A 20,667-nucleotide genomic window follows, 5' to 3' on the forward strand; every position below is an offset into this window, starting at 1 on the left:
GAATTGGCATTGCTGTGAGCTGTGGTGTGGGTTGCAGATGCTGCTCAGATCTGCCGTGGCCGTGGCTGTGACCAGCAGCTGCAGCTCTGATTCGACCCCTAGCCTGGGAACCTCCATATGTCGCGGGTGCAGCCCTTAAAAAAAAAAAAAAGGGGGCATAAAAGTCATGCAAGTGAAGATGTTGAATGGGCTGCTGGTCACGTGAGTCTGATGCTTAGAAGTCAGGGTTAGAAATCAAGATGGGGGTCGGGGGAGTTGACATTTGGGTGGCATTTAAGCCATCAGCCCGGATGAGGTGAACCCGGGAGCGATACGTGGAGAAGCGAGGGCTGAGGACAGAGGCCAGAGCGCTCCTGCGCCGTGAGGTCTGGCAGAGGAGCCCCCGAGGACATGGTCAGCAAAGCTGGAGGTGGGAAAAGAGAACCGGGAGCGTGGTAAGACGTGGAAAAGAACACGCTTCCAGAAGGAGCGGGTGGACGGCGGAGCTCAGGGCTGTTGAAAGATCACATAGGATAAGGACAGAAAAGGGACGGTGGGATTGGCCAATGGAAGCTGTTAGCGACCTTCGCAAGAGCCGTTTCAGTGGCCCGGAGAGGACAGAATCCAGTTGGAGTGGCTTAGGGGACAATGGGAGGTGACAGAGTAGAGCAGCCAGTGTAGACTCTGTGAGGATCCAGCCTGGCCTCGTGGCTCCTGTTGGGCTTTGCAGGGGGCTGGCCTCTGTGTGGCACTGGAGGAGGGTCTTGGTGGGGAGGCTGAGAAGTGAGGCCAGAACCAGTGAACTCCCTGGGTCTGCGAGAGGACTGTGGAGGCCCTGGGTATCGCTGGGCAGGGGCTGAGACCTCTGGCAGTCGGACTCTGTCCTGGCCCCAGACCCTGTCATCTGTTCCTTGAAGCTGGTCAGGGGCGCTCCCTTCTCTGCACAGAGCTCATGCGCATGGCTCAGTGTCCTCAGCCTCACCTCACAGGGGCATCCCAGAGTTGTGTGTGGTGGGGGGGCCTCGCTCCCCTGCACGGTGGCCGTCTTGCTCTCCCTTTCAAAACTGAAGGAAAGCCTGGCCTCTGGCCCCTCCTCGGTGAGTGCGGGAAGAGAAAAAATAATGTTCAAAATTGATGGAGAAAGGTGAGACACCTCCTTCCTCCCTAGAATCTGCTCTGGGCCTTGAGTAGTTTCTGCCCCGCTTCCCCTGCACTCAGGAGGTTGGGCTAAAAATACACGCACACAGGTATCTAAACATGCTAGTGGGTAGGGCTGGCTGTCACTTCGAAGTGGGTGGTTCTATTTACTGAGATGAGGAAGCCTGGAGGAGGCGTGGGTTTGGAGATATGAGGTGGGAAGGATGCTTGGCCCAGAGTAGAAACCCACTATTTATAGCACAAAAGAATGAATGAAACACTGGTAGGCACAGGGCCCTAGGGATTGAGCTGTGTGTGGATCCCGGCGCAGTGAGGTGGGAGGGGAGCTCTCACCATCCCCGATGAGCAGAGAGCCAGGCTCTGGGTGCTGTGCCCATGCTGCCAGGCAGGTGCTGCTGGCAGAACAACCTCAGCGTGTGCAGGCGAGACCCCCGATTTCTGGGCTACGGTCTCACTGAGAAGGTGGCATCCAGAGAGAAAGAGGGAAAGAACGTGATTGTAAACCGAAAGGCCCAAGTGCTAGCCATCCCTCTCTCAGTCACCTGCTCTGTGACCTTAGAGAGAGAACCTCTAGGATCTAGAATCTCCGTTTCCCCGTCTTTGAAATGGGAAGAATACCACCTGCCCTTGCTGATCTGCAGGGTCCTTGCAGAGTGTGTGTGAGGTCACATATGTGTGAGTCAGAACGATGTTTGTTTGATTGTAGGGATGAGGTTGGTAAAGATGGTGATAGGATGTGAGGCTGGATCTTTGCCTGTGAGAGTGGAGGAGTCAGAGGAGTTTTTGAAGCGTGTGTCTGCTTTATGGGGACATCAGACGTTGGTTCTCTCTTTTGCCTGGCCCACATGTGTGCGTGCGTGTGAGCATATAAGAGAGAGAGGATTCCTCCATGTATGCACACTCTTACACACGTGCTTCTGAAGGGATGGTATGTGGATATTTGAGAATTTGCAAGTGGACGGTGGCAGGTGCTTTTCCTAGTGGCTGTGCCTGCTGCCCGTCTGATGGCTGCTTCTCTTTCTCCCTGCGGCCCATGCATCTTGGCACAGCTGCCCCACATGCATCGCACTGCCCATTCGGAGGGGTGCCTTCACTTGGAGAGCTCACAGGCCTCTCCACAGTGATGTCTGCCTCCGTTCTGTGGGTGCTCGTGTGCCTTGCGCCTCTTCCAGATGATTCTGAGTGAAGCTCAGACCAGCTGCCTCTGCTCCCTCTGCCCACCGTGAATCAGGCTGGTCCCCAGTTGGGGCCGTGGCGGTTGAGCAATGCTAGCTTGCAGACATGTTCTCCAGGGGTGGTGTCAGTTCCATCAGGGAAGGAGCAGCATTTGCTCCTCCCAAGTCCAGGGGGCCCATTGGGCGAGTGGGTCCATCAGCCCAGGAACTGGGGCAGGGGCAGGGGGGTTTAAATCCACAGACGTCACAGACGTGCCCTCCTCCTGAGCGCTAACCCTGCACCAACAGCTTCATTTTTCCTGTTTGCCTTTGTGGGTGGTGCCCCCTCCGCCTCTCCTTGGTCTTGAAAGGACACGGCGCATGTGTGTCTCTAGAAGAGATTTTTCCGCATGCGAGTCCAGGAAGGTGAATACTGTGCTTTTACCCAGCTGGACAGACTGAATGTTCAAGACCTCTGGCCAGGGCCAGGGCCAGGGCCAGGGCCTTGCCTCCGTGCAGGGAGCACCACGCACATCCTCGACTCCGTGGATGGCAGCCCTGCCTCTGGTCGTGGGCTACTTCTTGGCCTTGATCGTGTGCATGGCAGAGCATCTGTTCCCTGCATGTTCTGTGATTGATGAGCGGGCGTCACAGCCTCGTGAAGATCTTAGAAATGATGGTGGGTGGGGAGGGGGGGATACAGCTCATCACCCCAGTCTGCAAGGTTTCCAGAATAGGTCTCTGAAGGATATTTAGGTGAAAGTGTGAATGCCAGTGGTGCCTGATGACCGAGCATCCGAAGCTGTTCCCTCCATGAGATGATAGACCCTTTGCATCCCTGCATGTTTGCTTCACAACGAGAGAAGAGCTGTGTGTTTGCACGCAGCGGGGAAGCAAGGTCACCCCCCTTGGAGAGCAGAAGGTGGGGTCTGCAGGGGGCAGCAGGCACTCAGGGAGTCCGTGCCCCTCCCTGGAGATCGGCTGGTGTCCATGGGGCTTGCGGGTCCTAGAGTTTGGGGTGAACTGAACCTGTCCGTTTTTCTTCCCCAGAAGAGACAGAAGGAGAAGACACCACATGTCGATGTGGGAGCCACGCAGCAGCCACCTGTATGTGTGTACCGGTTTGCGTGTTTGTGAGTGGTTACGTGTGGGTGCGGGGACACCGTGTCTTTGTCCTTGCCCCGGGCGGCGTGGCAGTGGGCGCACACATCAGTGTGTGCTGTGGCGTGTGCGTGTGTGTTCCGTGCACATGGTTTGTGGATCTGGCCTCCGCACCCTTCACCGTGTGCCTATCTCAGTGTGTGTCCCAGGTATGTGACCCCGTGCGCAGTTGGCTCTCCTGTGTGGCCTGTGAGTGCGCATGTGTCGGTGAGGGCCGGCAGGGCCATGGGCTGCCTTTTACGCGGGCAGTAATGGATGGCATGGGTGGGTCCAGCAAGGATGCGTGTGGGCACATGTAAGCGTCCCCTGCGTGGGCTCTAGGCCTGTGCCCACAAGCACGTGTGCGTGCAGGCATAGGCGTCGCCCCTACCCCACCCCTGTGAGCCCCTCTCTGTGTCATGTTTGCGTGTTCCTGCTGCCACGTGGATGCTCAGCCCCCAGGCTGCACTGTTCAGCAGTGGTTTTGAGTATGAGCTGCTGGTGGTCTCCGGACATTGAGTGCCATGGGTTTGATGAGCGATTAGAAGAGAGACCCCAGGGCACCCTTATTTTTTGGAGGGTGGTGCCAAGACTCTTTGTGACCTGAGTCTGCTCACCACTGCCATTGGTCACCCTTTGGTAGTACTGACCATTGTACTTCTCAGCCCTGGCTTTCCCAGGGGAAGGAGAGGGAGAGGAGGACAGAGAAAGGTCTCTGACCTTGAGTTAAGGGCTGTTGGTGGGCACAGAGTGGGTACAGGTTGATGCCCTGAAAGCACAGGGGAGCAGGGGGGTGAAGACTGGGCAAGCCTTGGAACTGCCACCCTGCAGGCCCTGGGGCCCAGGACTCAGTCCTGGGTGCACCCCTCCCCGCTCAGCTACTGCAGAGCAGGGAGAAGAGGGAAACCCCAGGGAACCCCACGGACGGGGGGTGCACTGGTCCAACTGCCCACTCTCCCCTCGCATCTCTCTGTGCTTCCTGTCTGCAGGTCCTGGGCTCTCCCATTTGCTCCCCCCGTGTGTCCCCCTTTCCCCTCGGCTGCCGAGGGCTGGCCCGCACCCTTGCGGCCGCCCTCCCTGGCCCTGGGTGTTCTGATCGGGCACTCGCCCTCTCCCCTTTGCCAGGAGGGAGCGGAGGCGCCGACACCACATGTCGGTGTGGGAGCAGCGCACCAGCCAGCTGAGGAGGCACATGCAGATGTCCAGCCAGGAGGCCCTCAACAAGGAGGAGGCCCCGCCCATGAACCCCCTCAACCCCCTCAACCCCCTGAGCCCCCTCAACCCGCTCAACGCCCACCCCAGCCTCTACCGGAGGCCCAGGCCCATCGAGGGGCTGGCCCTGGGCCTGGGTCTGGAGAAGTGCGAGGAAGAGCGCATCAGCCGTGGGGGGTCCCTCAAGGGGGACGGAGGGGACCTGGACCACCCGAGGAGCCCCCTGTCCCTGGGCAAACGGGAGCCGCCGTGGCTGGCCAGGCCGTGTCATGGCAACTGTGACCCGACCCAGCAGGAGGCAGGGGGCGGGGAGACCGTGGTGACCTTTGAGGACCGGGCCAGGCACAGGCAGAGCCAGCGGCGCAGCCGGCACCGCCGAGTCAGGACGGAGGGCAGGGAGCCCTCCTCTGCCTCCCGGAGCAGGTCCGTCAGCCAGGAGCGGAGTCTGGATGAAGCTGTGCCCAGCGAGGGGGAGAGGGAGCGCGAGCCCAGGGGCGGCCACGGGGTCAAGGAGCCCACAATCCAGGAGGAAGAGCGATCCCAGGACTTAAGGAGGTAAATCAGACACAGGAGCACGCTAGAGGCATGCGGCACAGCTGGTGTGAGGGGTTCTGCCACAGGAGCCCTCCTGAGCCTCGGTTTCCCCTTTAGTAAAACGGGGGTGTTACCGTACCTTTGACGTGGTCTGTGTGCATTTAAGAGCAGTGGGGTCTGTCCCCCTGAAAACCAGGGCATCTCCTGTTGCGAGTGGGCCATGGATGGATGGCTGGGGTGGAAGGCAGCGGATGCCACGTGCTCTCTGGCAGGGCTGCTCGGGCGCCCTCCCCTTTCCCCGTTGCCAGGGGCATCAGCCGTTTTGGAGCAGCCCTTCTATCTAAGCACCAGCTGACTCCTCCTCTCTCTTCACAGGACCAACAGTCTGATGGTGCCCAGAGGCTCCGGGCTGGCAGGAGCCCTCGATGAGGCCGACACACCCCTTGTCCTGCCCCAGCCAGAGCTGGATGTGGGAAAGGACGCGGTGCTGACAGAGCAAGAGCCGGAGGGCAGCAGTGAGCAAGCCCTGCTGGGCGATGTGCAGCTGGACATGGGCCGGGTCATCAGCCAGAGTGAGCCCGACCTCTCCTGTGTCACAGCCAACACGGACAAGGCCGCCACCGAGAGCACCAGCGTCACTGTCGCCATCCCCGACGTGGGCCCCTTGGTGGACTCAACCGTGGTGCACAGTGAGAACACCGTCCCTGTCCCCATCTCCTGCCCCTCCCATCACACCTGGGGCTGGGGAGTCACAGCTCTGGAGTCGTCCCAGGAAAGCTCCCCAGTGCGATAAAATCGTTCTCCAATGTGTAATAAATAGCAGCAGTTTTCTCCCAGGTGCCAAGAACAATAAGTTAGAATTCTCTCAAGCTTAAGTTTTGCCTATAAAATGTCTTTAAGCCTTTGGCCGCTGTGACCACCCTAACATCACAAATGATTTTGTACCTGTTTGTGTATTTAGGGATTTGATTGTTGTATGACTGTCTAATGGTATAATCTGGGACACACCCCCCCCCACCTCCAGGTGCCCTGCCACCTGACAGGTTAGGGCTCTGCTGCTAGAACAGAAGACAGCAGGAGAGCCCAGCTGCCAGTGGCTCAGTGTGTGGCCTCCAAAAAAAACCTGTCTCTCTCGAGGCCTCCGTTTATCATCTGTGAAGTGAGAGCATTGAACCAGATGACCTCTGAGCCTTTCCCTGTACTAACATTTTATGAATCTATTACTCTTATCTACTCTTTTTCTCCTAGGAGCTTTTAGTCATGCTTTCTCTCACAGTTCCCTCAGGCAATAGATGTTCCGCCTCTGAGACCTTAAAGGGAAATACACCTCAAAGTCACTTGACACACACCCGTCCCTGTGTTAAGCCCACTGGCCGCCCGCCTGTCATCACTGACTGGTGACCGCAGGATTCCACTCTTGCTTCTTTCTTTCTTTGCCCACATTTTTCCCTTTTCACAGGACAGTCTTTTCTCCCTGTTTTGCTGTCCTCCTCTGCTCTATCTGCATGTCTTCACCTTCTCAAAGCAAAGAGCACTTCTCAAAGTTTTCTTCAAAGTGCCAGTACTAAAGTCTCGCGTGTCTTGTGCCCCGGGGTTGACTTGGGTGGGTGTGTCTCAAGCTCTGACTCACACCTTGTGTTGGTGTCTTGTTTGGTTTTATGCTCTGATAAGAAAGCGATGCAGGGAGCTCCCATTGTGGCCCAGCAGAAAAGAATCCGACTAGTAGCCATGAGGATGCGGGTTTGATCCCTGGCCCTGCTCAGAAGGTCAGCGATCCAGTGTTGCCGTGAGCTGTGGTGCAGGTCACAGATGTGGCTCGGATCCCGTGTTGCTGTGGCTGTGGTGTAGGCCAGCAACTGTAGCTCCGATTTGACCCCTAGCCTGGGAACTTCCATATGCTGCGGGTGTGGCCCTAAAAAGAAAAAAAAAAGAAAAAAAAAAAGTGTATCAGACCCTCCTTCAGCATTAAGAAGGCTTGGCCCTCCTCTGTTCCCAGCATCTGGCCTTGGTCGCCCATGTTATCAGAGGGCTTTTGGACACTTAGGATGGCTTATCTTTTGGAAGGACCTGGAAGGAGTAAGGACCTCAGAGGTTTGCAGCTTGCACAAGGTTCAGGGTGGAATCATTCCCTGAATGGGAAAATAAGAGAAAAGGATGGGATCCCCCCCACCCCCCCAACAGCCTCATCCTCTGTGCCACTTCCCCCGCACTGGGATTTGCATCTGGAAACAGCAGAGGACCAGGCGCCCCACTTGGTCTGTTTCTCATCCTCTCAATCCTGGGATGTAGTCATGGACCCATATTCGCATAAATATTGCATTCTCATTTCTGCATTAATCACGACTGGGAAAAGCACAGCCAGAAGGGCAGCTGCAAACAGAGGAATGGCTTCGTAAAATCTTCCGCTGCAGTGTGATTTCTGTGAAAGGAGAGAGGATTTTGAATTGGGAACCAACACCAGCTGTATGGCTTTAGGATAAACTCTTGAATTCCTGGGACTTCAGTTTTCCCATCTGTATAAGGGAAATAACATATGCTGTTCAGAGTGCATGGATGTGGAAAATTCCATAAATGAATAGGTATGAAGAATCCAGGTTTTAAATATAAATAACTTTATGACTTTTATTTAGCTATAAAGAAACTTGGTAAACTTTGCAATAGAGACAACCATTCTTTTTACTGGAAGAAACGTTAGTATTATTTATATGGCACAAAAAAAAAAAAAAAAAAAAAAAGCTATACCCCATGAAATTAGGGCAAGGGTAAGGCTAGGAAGAGAGCCAAGGCCCAATTTGGTGTAATCTAGAAACACCCCCAGTGTGTGCAGGCACCTCGCCAGGCGACTCCCAGCTCCCTCTCCTCTCCTCTCCCTCCCATCCCCACGGGAAAAGAAAGGGCACCATTCTTGCATGTGGCCAGGTTTCTGAAGATTTCAACCCATTCCCCTTGCAGTCAGCAACAAGACTGATGGAGAAGCCAGTCCCTTGAAGGAGGCAGAGATCAAGGAGGAGGAGGAGGAGGTGGAGAAGAAGCAGCAGAAGAAGGAGAAGCGTGAGACGGGCAAAGCCATGGTGCCTCACAGCTCAATGTTCATCTTTAGCACCACCAACCCGTAAGACACCCTCCTTCGCCACCCCGCTTCGGTGCCAGGGTAAACCACCAGGATTTGAGCCAGGGCAGGGTGATGAGAAGCAAGGATGAGGGTCCAGTCTCCCTCTTGACCCTTCGGGGTAGAATGGGGTCAGACATCGGAAGCATCCGGCATCACTTGTTCATAGAATTAACGAACAACCCTTAAACTCTGTGCCCATAGGACTCTAAGACAGGATGGCGTGAGAAATGCCATGAAGAAGGGACTCTTCACCTACTCTTTGCTCAGTAGGTGATGCAGGCTGGGAAGGATATCTGCTTGGCATGCGTCCCCAAATATTCCAGGGGGGCGACAGCTGAGACTATGGAGCCTATGACAACTAGGTCCTGCATTCTATGTTCTACCTGTGAATTTTGCAGAAGGCATGTTCCTCTGAGCAGAGGCAAGGCCGTGAGATGGGCCTGGCAGGGAAGAATCTGGGCGATCAGATTTAAGAGAGAGGCAAATTTGAAAGAGAAGCTGCCTTCTGCCCTAGAAGTGAGCGAGATAGACAGGTGGACCAGCTTCTGAGTCTAGGAAGACAAGGAGGCTTTCACTGACCACGTGGCCAGTGTTCGGGCAAGGCCCTAGGAAGGAAGGAACCTGGGCTAAGAGATGTTGGGTCAACCAAGGCCGGGATGCAGACTGTAGAATAATCACTTTAGTCAGAATACCTGGGGCTCACAGAAACCTGTTGCTACTTTCATCAGGAATCTTCAAATCAAGGTCTCTTTTCATGGTTCTTGAGTCTTAGGATTTCCTTGCTATGCCCCAGTTTCTGGGGGAGCAGACACTGAGACACAGTGGAAGGTACCACGCGTGTCGTCTTGATGCTGGCTTGCTGCTCCCCACAGCTCAGATGTGCTTGCCGCTAATGTATCTTGGCCTGCGTACGGCAGCCTCTAACCAATCTGATTACCTTCCCCCACTGGGGCTTTAAATCAAAGGTGGTGCCTGAGAAATTAAATTGCTCTCTCCACGGCGTCTTCTGGCCAGGGCCTGGCTGTCTGGAAGAGGCTGATGGCGCGTGGGGCCGGAGACGAAGGGAGGGATGGGCGGGAAGCGGGGCCAACTGAGCGGGCTGCTGCACCCCACAGGATCCGCAGGGCCTGCCACTACATCGTGAACCTGCGCTACTTTGAAATGTGCATCCTCCTGGTGATCGCAGCCAGCAGCATCGCCCTGGCGGCCGAGGACCCCGTCCTGACCAACTCGGAGCGCAACAAAGTGGGTGCTCAGATGCTGCTGGCCAGCCTCCGTGATGCCCAGATACCACCCCATCCCAGCACCGCCCCCCCCTCCCCCACCCAGCCTTCGAGGTGGAGGAAGAAGGCTTCTTGGAGAATGAGGCAGGCTTGAGATGTGGCCCATTGCTGCTCCTCAAGGCAAAGTGGGAACCCTTGCAAGACCAGCCCCCACCTTGACCCTAACGCCCAAGTGCACTGCCTGCCTCTCTGCCTTCGCAGTGGGCCTCCCACCCCGAGCCAGCCAGGGCTTTGACAGGGGGTTTTACAGCCACCTGTGGGTCGGATGGGGGCTCTGAGCTGGGGTCACGGTGATGTTTGGGGAGCTACAGGTCTCCCCAGGCTGCCGAGGCACCTCCTGGAGGAGGACCCAGGGCTGGGTGTCAGGAGGTGAGAGGGGTGTGGGCAGGGTTGGAGCTGACAAGGATTCTAGTGTGGGAGAGATTCGCGGGGCAATTGAGACCCAAGACGTTAGGTTCTGATGGGGGCGGGAAGGGCCAAGGACGGGCCACCAGCTCATGCGGCCCCCCTGCAGCATCCACGGTCTCCCTCCCCCCTGCAGCCAGCTGATGGGCACAACCCCGAGCTCCTTCGGGATGGAGCGGGGCTTGGGGGGACCGTGCGGCGGAGCCTGTCCAAGGAGAGTGGGTAGCCTGGTGGGCTCCACCTTATGTGTCTTACAGGTGCTGAGGTACTTTGACTATGTTTTCACCGGCGTGTTCACCTTTGAGATGGTTATAAAGGTAAGAGCCGCTCGAGAAAATCGGGCCTCTGGGCCCTGGAAGGGTCACCTGTCTGCTTCTTTAGTCCTCTTCCCCGGGGGTGTCACTTCCCAGCCAGCGATCGAACCTCTGCTGATCCCTGCTCTGGCCTCAGGTCCTGGGGACATCTGCCATGGCAGGACACTGCTGCGTGGCTCTGTGGAGACCACTGTAGACCTGTGGACAGGCCCCAGGAGGAGCCAGGCCCACTGTCAGCTCTCAGGCAGGCAGTAGGAGCCTCGCGGGTGTGGGGCCCGTTCTCACCTCCCCAACACGCTTCCTGGTTGGAGCTTGGGTACCGTGTGTGCCAAGGCTAAGACTTAGGAAGGGGTGCCCCTTCCTGGCCCCCATTGAGTCCCAGTGACACTCACTGCCCTTCACTCTGTCCCCCACTGCCCTAACACCCAGAGTCCTCTCTTGTTCCCTGTCCCACTCACCTGGGGTTGCTCCCATCTGTGCATGTGTGGCAATGCCTGGTGCTCTGAGCCACTCATAAAAGGAGAGATGTGGCGGGTTCTGGGAGCTGAGGAGGCTACGTGAGCCCTGATGGCGACAAGAAGGGGCCTGGGCCTCACACTTTGGTGCAGAGAGCCTGCGGGACCTTTCCTCCCAACCCCTCAGTGCAGGGTTAGTTTAGAGGCATTGCCATGGGGAGCCCAGAGCCCAGCGCATGTATTGCTGGCACTCCTGGCCTCATGGTGGCCTGTGTGTCCTTCTCCCACAGATGATAGACCAGGGCTTGATCCTGCAGGATGGGTCCTACTTCCGAGACCTGTGGAACATCCTGGACTTTGTGGTGGTGGTAGGCGCATTGGTGGCCTTTGCGCTGGCGTAAGTTCACTCTTTTTCTCATTCAGTTCCCTTCCCTCCCTCCTTCCTGAGACTGGCTGGTGTGAGGTCTTCTCCAGGGCTCATTCACTCAGTGTTCCCAACGAAGGCCACCCTGGGAGTCTGCTTTCCAGTTGTCCCCAGCAGAGCTCCTGAGAGCCTTACAGCCTCAGCACACGTGCCCTGAGGGGAGCAGGGCGCGTCTCTAGGGAGAAGTCAGAGCCCCTTGAGTTCCTCCCTTTGAGGGGAATTAGCCAGGTGGCACTCACCTGTGTGCCTCTGGGCTCAGGGTGAGACCCAGAGACAGCTGATGGCCTCTTTTGTTTCTTGAATCTGTCCAACAAAGGACCAGCTTGAAAGAAAAATGCAAGGATGGAGCAGAGTTGGGGCTCCCAGGATCCTGGCCTTGGGGAGAGTTTCTGCTTAGGAGCAGGGGTACCCGGAGCTGTTCCAGGGATGGGAGAACCATGGCAACGTGCTCACTCCCCAGCCTTTCTTGGTAACATGCTTAGGAAAACAGTCTTAAACCATGGAGGTCACAAACCATGTTCATTACATCAGGGGATCTTTTTTTTTTTTTTTTCTCCGAACACTGATCCAGCCAAGGGCTCTCCTAGCGCTCCAGGGTGTAGCTGGGATGTAGACATGTTCTCAGAGCCTTTGCCTGCAGCTGGTGTGCGAAGAGCGCCAAGGATGAATGACAGCCTTTGGGGCTCTGTCCGTACCTTGTTCCTCTGTCAGAACAGTCACCCTCTCCAGGGTGGCACAGCAGACTTCCCAGCAGCCTTTCTGAGTGCAAGAGGGAGCCTCATCTTCTAGGGAAGGCAAACTACACTGTGTGATGGGGCACAAGGAGAGCATTTGGGAGCTGCTCTCATTGACGGCAGCTACGAACGAACGGGAAGGAGCAAAACACTTCCCTAAGCTTGATCTTCCCGGGTCTGAGGGTCAGGTAGGGGTCATCCATCCTGCCTTCTCCCCAGACACTGTCAGCTTCCATCCCTCTCCATCCTGGAAGAGAAAGCCATGGGGTCAAAGTCAAGAAGGAATGTTCTTCAAGTGGCCAAGGGTGGGGCGCTCTCTGACTGTGGGAGAAATGAAAGGTCCCCAGCTGTGCTAAGAATATGAGACCTCCCAGAACCTACAAGTGGAGCGTGTCCATTGCTGCCCCAGCCACGGGGGACCCTCCAAAGGAGAACCACGCTGAATGTGGCTTGGAACCCTCAGCTGGGCTGGCAGGGCAATTCCAGGGTCCCTCACCTGCCTATGCACCATGGATGAACCCCTTTAGAGAGACCTGGGATCACCTGTGCCCTTCACAACCAGGAAGCCTCCTATTAGCCATGTCTGAGAAATTTCCGAGGAAACTTCCAAACGTGTGGTCCTTTCCCAAGTATCTGGTCCCCATGTGGACTCTCATAGCAAAATAAAACATGAAGGCAACTCTGGCTCAACCCCAGGGACCCTTAGCTTCTCTCCCTCCTCCTTCGTGGGAAGAAGCTTCAAAGTCTGCCTTCGACCTAAGAGGTCCACCCGTTTTTGTTGTTCTGAGAGATAAATCTTACCCCTCCGTGTTGAAAGTCAAGTTCCCTTTTCATTTTACCAACTCACTTGTGTATGTTGTTACCATATTGTTCCTCTTGCTTATTTTGATCTCCGTAAAATAAGTTGTCTCTCTTTGAAGGCATAAAGGACAAGGAGAGAGACGCACACAGGAAAGAAGCCACCCCGTCTTGAGGAACAGCAGAGGTCACTGGGGTCACAGAGCAGAGTGGGGGGAAGCGGGCGGGCTGTGGAGTCAGGAAGGCCCAGCTCCTCCACGGACCAGCCACACGGCCGAGAACAACCCAGCCAGACAGGAACCCCCTTAACCTCTGTTTCTCATCTCTGACACGGAGGCAAAAGGACACGTGTCAGGGGCTTAGCCCAGGGCCTGCCCCAGTGTCGGCGGTCGATCCCTTCCATCCTCCATCAGGTCAAAAGTCCGGCTGTGGAGCAAAACGTGTGTTGATGCGTCATGTACACACATGGCTGAAGGTGAACACGGGCTGGGTTCCCAGCCTTGGTCGTTGTCCGCACACACACACGTGGCCCATGGTGGTGCCTGTGGGGAGGTGAGGAAAGGAAGCCTCTGCATGCCTGCCCCATGTCCACAGTCCAGCTGTCTCTCCTCAGATCCTGAGCAGTGGCGATGAGCTGGAGGGTTGTCACCTGTCTTGTTCTTTCTCTGTGCCCTTTGAAACCTGGCCGTGGTAGCTTTGGTGCTGGCGGCAGGGGAAGCCTTAACAGCCCCGGAGCCGAAGCCTCTCTGTTGGTCCTCAGACCAGGTACAGTCCAGGGAACCCCAGGAATCCCCTGGTTCTGGGGTCCACGCATATGTGATGGATTGAGAGTTATGATCCATCCCTTGCTTTTAGTGACGTCACTTCTTGAACTGTTTAGGAAGTGGTACTTGCGCATCCTTCTCCATCCGCACTCTTTCTGTCCTTAGCCTCCCTCAAAGCTTGTCATGCGTGTCTCCTCTTCCCTTTTCTCCTGCTCATGGAGGAGCCTCACACCCCCTCTGCTAGCCTTTCTCACCCTCTGCTGAGGTCCAGATAGCACTTGCTCTTGCGCATATGCTCATGCTTCCTAACTCTTTTCTCTCCCTTTCCTCTTTAAGGGCACCGAGAATTCAGCTTTCCCTTTCTCTTGGGTAGGGTCTCCCCTGCCAGCAGAGGGAGGGCCTAGCCTGGAGCCGGTTGATGTCGGAATAAGGCCTTTGTCCCCCTTCGGGGCTGTGGTCAGGCCTTCAGGCCACAGGAAGCCACAGAAGTTTCTCTATAGGTGTGTCAAAGACCTCCCTCCCTCCCTCCCGACACAACTCGCACTGTCATATGCCATATGTTTGCCTCTAGGGACAACCAGAGTTCAGATGACCTTCCTCCTACCCTGTCACTCCTTGAGGTTGAACCTCGCTCTGCTGAGGCTTCTGCAAAGGCCATTGCTCACTCTGAGCAGACGTGATGGTGATTGCCCTGGTAACACCTTTCCGTGGCTCCTCAGAAATCAGAAGTGACTTGGTATATCCCTGCCACCCCTGGGAGCCATTCTCAGAGCCCAGCCCATGTCCCAAGAGCCACAGCCGTCACCAAGGGGAGACCATGGCCTCTAGCTGAATTCTCAGACAGCTGAGCCCTCCTGCAGAGGTCTGCACCTGCCGTCATGTATGTTTTCTAGAAGCATATATGTTGTTTTTGTAGTGGCTGAAGAGAAACCGCTCTTCCCTGTAGCTGCAAACACCAAGTAAGGGATGTCTTTTTTATAATGTAAACCCGACAGATTCTGCGTGGAGAGTGTTGACTTTTGAGGCGGAGGGAAGAGGAGTTGTTTTCTGAATGTGGGTGTGGCTGGGGATAAGAGGATAAATGGGAAGATACCCACATTGCACTTTTCCTGCTCTTCCCCGGCCGCTTTTACATTATAAAGCATTTATAAAAACACTCAGGTCTCTCTCCGCCTGCCCGATACCGGTGCAGAGGGAGGCTGCTTTGCCAGCAGTTGGCCCTGGCTCTCTCACCCCGCTGCCCTCATGACACCCCACTTTCCAGGCCATGCGGAGACATGGAGTGTTTGCCAACTATAAATGTCCTGACTGTGCCTTTTCCTCTCTGTGGTTTCAAGAAAAGTCTGGTGAGTGACTGCCTCTCTGAAACCTTTCTCTTTTACCGTTTTCTATCTGAAAAAGAGGGGTTCTTCTGTTTGATAATTCTTTTCCCCCAAAGGACACTGCTTTTCCCAGTTTCCTCACGCTGTCTCGCCATCCCTTCTGCTTCCCAGCCTCCTGGGAAGGCAGCGATGGCTCCAGCCTTGGCATTTCTGGGTATCTGCACATCAGGCAACTTACCTCACGTTGGGGCACCCCCTACCCCCACCCAGAGTTAGCTGCCTTGTGGGGGGCAGTCAGGTGACTACTGTGCAGGTTGAGTTCACGAGCCTTTGGGGATCCTGTCCAGTCATGGCGATGCTATGTGGCCCTCCAGCTTCATGTCTTCCGTGTCGACTAAAGGGGTCCAGCCAGCAGGTGGACCGGGCCAGCATCTTCTCAGGTGTGACCACAGGGGAGGACGGAAGCAGGTGTGATCCTGCCCTCCCGCCCAGGCCCCTCCCACTCTTCATTCCCATTGCTTTACAACGTGGTACTTGCCCAGCTGGAGTCGAGTCACGGGGTGAGCTGGCCTGGGTTAGATTCTAAATAGTAAACTCACAGGGTGTGAGGCTTTCTCAACACAAACAGTTCAAAAGAAAAGTCATTAGTGATTCTGCTCCCACCTCCTCTCCACCACGGGTCTATGCACCAGAGTCAGGCAGCCTCTCGGGCCGCTGATGCCAAAGCATCCCGTTACGGTTTTCCATCATAGCAGGGTATGAGGTAAGGTCAGGACTCCCTGGCACGCAGGGGATCTGGATCACAGCCACACTTGGCCTTTCATTATTCAGTCCTTAGCCAGAAAAGAAAAACATGAGTCCGTCTGCCTCTTGATGCCAGAAGGAGCTGGAATTCCCACATTAGCTTTTATTCCATTCTTTTCATTGAAGTCTGTCACTTTCCTGACCCTTGACTTTCCGCCCTAGTCTCGAAGCTAGATGAGGTCTTTTCTGAATGCATTCAGAACCAGCCACAGCAGCAGAGCTGGTTCTGAATGCATTCAATGAAATACACGAGCACAGACAATTTGAGATTTGGAAGGTCCCTGAGGAGTCACAGAATATGGTGCTCTGGTTCTGGTTTTGCCTTTGAGGCTTTGTGCTTGTGAACGTTTGGCTACGCCCCATGAGAAAGGAGTGACCGTTTCGAGCTGAAATACTGGTGTGTGCTCACCCTGGCGGAGCATGGCAACAGTGTCAGGTCTGTGACCTTTCATCTTGCACCTGCCTGACCTTTCCTCTTGACCTTCACCATCTGCCTGTGTCCAAGGCAGTCCTCTCAAACCTCAAGCTTTGCCTTTGGGACTTCTTTATTGATGGCCCCCATTCTTTTAAAAGTGAAAGGGGAGTTCCCGTCGTGGCGCAGTGGTTAACAAATCCGACTAGGAACCATGAGGTTGCAGGTTCGGTCCCTGCCCTTGCTCAGTGGGTTAACGATCCGGCGTTGCCGTGAGCTGTGGTGTAGGTTGCAGACGCAGCTCGGATCCGCGTTGCTGTGGCTCTGGCGAAGGCTGGTGGCTACAGCTCCGATTCGACCCCTAGCCTGGGAACCTCCATATGCCGAGGGAGCGGCCCAAGAAATAGCAAAAAGACAAAAAAAACAAAATAAAATAAAAGTGAAAGGGGCGTCTCCCACAGGAAGCTATGCCTCCGCATTAATCTTGTAGGGGGAAAAAAGTGGACCAAGTTCTGCTTCATGCAAAGAAGACCCATTTACCACTGAGCCAGACAGTTCATCCAGTTCCCTGCTCTGAGGAAGAGAATGAAGGATTAAAATTAAATTTAGCCGTCAGGTAGCCTATTAGCTGTGGATTTAGGATGCTGGCTGAGCTGGAATTGGAAATTTCCAGCTGTGAGCAGAGAGAAGAATGTCATTGCTTGAGACTCTCGCCTTTGGAGTCGCCTCGAGAGTGACTTTATCTGACTTTGTGCCCTGGCAGGGACACTAAAGATGATTAATGGCCATGGACTCTTGGGGTTCCTACTGCTGTACTTTATGCCCTAGTTGCTTTACTGGTGGGGTTCGGGAGGGAGTAAGGGGGGATCATAGGGGGAGCCACATGGAGGGAGTATCCGAAAGAAAGAGAGAAATTCCCCGTCTACCTGCTCATGCCTCTAAGCCCCAGCATGTGTAGTTTTTGAAGAATACTGGAATATGCATTGTCTGTTACAAGTGCCATTGGCGCTGCTGGGGAACCTTCTATAGATTGTGCACTTGGGGACCTATATCACATGGAGGCAGTGAGTGAACACCTCAGTATTTCTCTTATTAATAAGCACAAACTCAGGAGATGATTCATTGTGAATAGAATCTCAGCCACTGGCCACAGAATCAAGCAAAATGAAGGTCAAATTAGAGAACTCGGTCTCATCTGCAGGGTCACCAGCAGTTTGGCAACCAGCTAGACTCAAATGCAAAAAGCACCTGGCACAGGAGGTGAGGTTTCACAGCCCTGGGAAGAGCCCAGTCCTATAGGATTAGTAGAAACCCATCACAGTGCCCTCCAGGTTTTAGAGTAGGTTTTAGAGTAACTGAATCAGAAGATTTCATGATGGGACTAGGAAAGTATCTGCTCAGATCATGTGATCTGCCAGCCATCTGCTTGATCCGCATATCCAAAGGATGTGCCCAGTCTCCAGCTAGGGGAGTGTATTGCCTCTCCCCAAGGCCTTGTTAGAACAATCAGCAGGTAAGGGATCATTGGGCATGTTTAGAATGTGAAGACTAAGACACAAGACAAATCAGGTCACTATGCACTGGAAGGAATAACTTTTAGGAGACAGGTGCCTTGCTGTCTCTTGATGCTTCTCGGTGCTTGACCAAAAATACCTTCCAGTAAGGGTATAGGGCTGTGTTTTGCAAAGGAGAAAGTTTGCAAAGGGAGTGATGAGTGTATACAGGGAATGATGAGTGTATACCGGTTTCTGCCCTAACCACTGAGCGTAGAGCTAATGCTCTGGTCACTTAACAAAGAAAGATGCTAGAGTCCCCAAGGACTTGGGGTTCATGAGTGATCCCAAGAGATGCTAAGGTATGAGTCAAGAGGAAAATTAAACCCCAAATGGCAGCAGCCAAGCAGTGACAAGGTCACGGTGCTGGATGTAAGTTCTTCTTGCGGATGAACTAGCCTTGCCAGCGGCTCCTAGAGAGTTCTGTTTCCAGAGATAAGCACAGCCAATGCAAAGGGGAAGGCTTCCTCCTCACTTCCATGGGTCTTGAGAATTTTTAAAGGGCTTTCGCACTCTTTTCAGTCCTGTTTCACAGTCGAGAAATGGATTGCCTGAGGTTTGCCTTCTTTGACTCATTTGACTAGAAAGCAGCAAAACCAGTTCTTAAACAACTTGATAATTTTGAGTTCAAGTTCAAGGCTTTCTCCCTGACATTGAGCGCCCTTCAACCTCTGATGTTCTACCTGGTTCCAAGTCATTAACCTCTGCAAACTCCAGAGCTTGGTGTGGATCTTTCCTGATCCCATCGATCCTCTCCCTCTGCCTGGAAAGAGGCAAGACCTATAGGCCAGATGGGGTTACGTATCACTGAACTTGGCTGTTTTGCTGTTCCCATCTCTGTCTTTTTCATCCCATGAACCCTCACAGACCCTAAATGGATGAAGGATACTAGGATAGACGGCTCAGTATTTGAGCTCAGGAACTACTGGTTTCTTTTCCTGTTTCCTTCTTTGGCTAAAACCCTCCAGGGGTTCCCAAGTGGAAAGGCACTATAACATTATAAATAAGAGCCTAGGTTTCAGAGTCAGGTAAACGTAGCACCGTTCATTATTAGCTACTTAACTCTTTGAACTTTTACTTGCTCATTGCTAAGAAGAAATTAAGAATAATTATATTTGGGTCTTGTGAGAATTAATTAAGGTAAATTATATTCAGTGTCCAACATAGTGTCAAACCCTTAGTAAGTACATAGTAAATGGTAGTTATTATTGACTGCTAATCATAGTCCAGGGTCCCCACGGCATAACCTCACCGCCCCCCCCCATACCAGCAAGTCTGTCCATTTCCCAAGCACAAGAGACCCCCTTCAGGTCCCGGGTGCTGTTTCCTCCTGGGCTCGCAGGGGAGAGCAGAAAGCAATTCCACTTAGGAAAGGGAGCTTCCGAACCCGATGTCCTGTCTCTGCCCCCCTCCCCGTGGAAGGAGAGTCACTTCCCAGTGGAAATCAATTTGCAAGCACGTCCTTTGAGAAAAGGGGGAACCTAGGAACTGAAAAGCCAGATTACAATGAATGACGAGTGATTACACATGAAAGACCTGGAGGGCAACTTGACAACTGAGCTGGACAATTCTCATCTTTTACTGATGATGAGACAGAAGAGCAGCAGGGCATTTTTTTTTTTTCTTCTGGAAAGCAGCCAGGAACTTAACAAATAAGTAGGAAAATAAATGGGGAGGTGGGTAGCCCAGTGGAGCCCCAGTTAAAGTGGACCCGTGCATTCACGCGTGGGATATCACCCACAAAGTTTAACATTCAGGTCAACCTCTAGACCTGATAAAAATCTCACTAATTAGCTAGGCCGGGTCAGAAAGTTCTGATGATACATTTAGTAGCGAGGAGTAGCAAGGTATTATCAGGTGATTTGTAAAGAGCCCATGAATTTTTTTCTAAACCAGTGTTCCTCGATTGATCGGAGTACTTGAAGAGTTTATTGTCTTAGTTTGATGAGACCTCTCCCTTGCAATCTTTTTAAGTCAGATAATGGCTTAAATGATGCCCATATGCAGGATTTGGGAGAGGTCATGTGGCTGAGCCTATGTGTAAATTTATGATACATTTTAATTAGTGGGGCTAAATTGTTGAAGCTTTATCCTGACTCTGTGGCTTTGTTAGCCAGTATTCCTTTCATTTCAAATGGCAATTTTCAAATCTGTACTGAACATATGTTAAAACTGAGAACGCAAGCATGCTTTTTAGCAACCACTCTAAATCATAGTTTTTTTGTGGCTCCTCCGCAGTGAGAGATCTGTTTGAAAGATGCGCAGAGCAATGACTCATCTTTTTGTTTGGGGCCTTGCTTGCAGTATGCACAAGTTCCCAGGCCAGGGATTGAACCTGTGCCACAGCAGTGACAACACTGGATCCTTAACCTTCTGTGCCACCAGGGAACTCCCCGCAACGACTGATCTTTATTTAACTATTTAAGTTGAGTCTGATTAGTCTCCCTGGCTCAAACTTGTGAGAGTCAGAATGGGACAAATAACCCCCTACCCAGAATGTTGGCAGCCACAGTCAGCTGTGAAGAGTGTATCATCAAAGAACTCCGATTTCCAAAACAAGGGACACACAGGATGGCCCGAGATCCCTTTTGTCCCATAGTATGATATTTTACTAGGATCCTGGGGTAAAATTAATCATAGCAAATCCTGTCCTCGTCCACGTGTGTAGGAGGAGCAAGAATTACTGAGCCTTTCTTCATATGATGGGCATCCAAGAGTTTGAACCTCTGAGAACCCATTTCGAGTCTCCTGGACATACAGGTCTTGGGATTAAGGACCTGCGCTAAGCAGAACATGAAAGTCTGGACCACCTGCCTGTCCATTGATCCCGCTCTCTTCTCTCATTTTGGGGATACAGAAGAGTCTCCCTGAGGTTTTGCTCAAGAGGAATAGAGCCTGTGGAAGAGCTGGTGACCTCTACAGTTGTTTGGATAAAATTTTCAGTCAAATGATACCATTCTCCCCATGGCATTTTGCTTGCCATTATACCTTCATTAGTTTGCTCAAGAACTGTATTCTCTCCTAGATTAAGGAAGGATCAAGAGGGTAGGGACCGCATCTGTTTTATTCACACCTGTGTATCGGGTACTTAGAATAGTGCTGGCCATTTA

The 20,667-nt window shown here is 53.5% G+C and overlaps 1 protein-coding gene across 10 annotated transcripts in view; it reads left to right on the top strand.

Moving 5' to 3' along the window:
- The window catches only part of CACNA1E (calcium voltage-gated channel subunit alpha1 E), a 490,987-nt gene that overhangs the window by 411,955 nt on the left and 58,365 nt on the right, over positions 1–20,667 (top strand). For 7 of the 10 annotated variants that reach the window (XM_021102616.1, XM_021102615.1, XM_021102620.1 and 4 more), the window contains 7 exons: positions 3,342–3,398; positions 4,557–5,198; positions 5,553–5,866; positions 8,130–8,289; positions 9,405–9,534; positions 10,235–10,294; positions 11,037–11,143. In XM_021102616.1, coding sequence (XP_020958275.1) covers positions 3,342–3,398; positions 4,557–5,198; positions 5,553–5,866; positions 8,130–8,289; positions 9,405–9,534; positions 10,235–10,294; positions 11,037–11,143 — 1,470 coding nt within the window. The remainder of the gene's footprint in view (positions 1–3,341; positions 3,399–4,556; positions 5,199–5,552; positions 5,867–8,129; positions 8,290–9,404; positions 9,535–10,234; positions 10,295–11,036; positions 11,144–20,667) is intronic. The other 3 variants (XM_021102618.1, XM_021102621.1, XM_021102622.1) reach the window with 1 other exon arrangement.

This window comes from Sus scrofa, chromosome 9 (assembly GCF_000003025.6).
Source record: "Sus scrofa isolate TJ Tabasco breed Duroc chromosome 9, Sscrofa11.1, whole genome shotgun sequence".
Classification (NCBI taxonomy): domain Eukaryota; kingdom Metazoa; phylum Chordata; class Mammalia; order Artiodactyla; family Suidae; genus Sus; species Sus scrofa.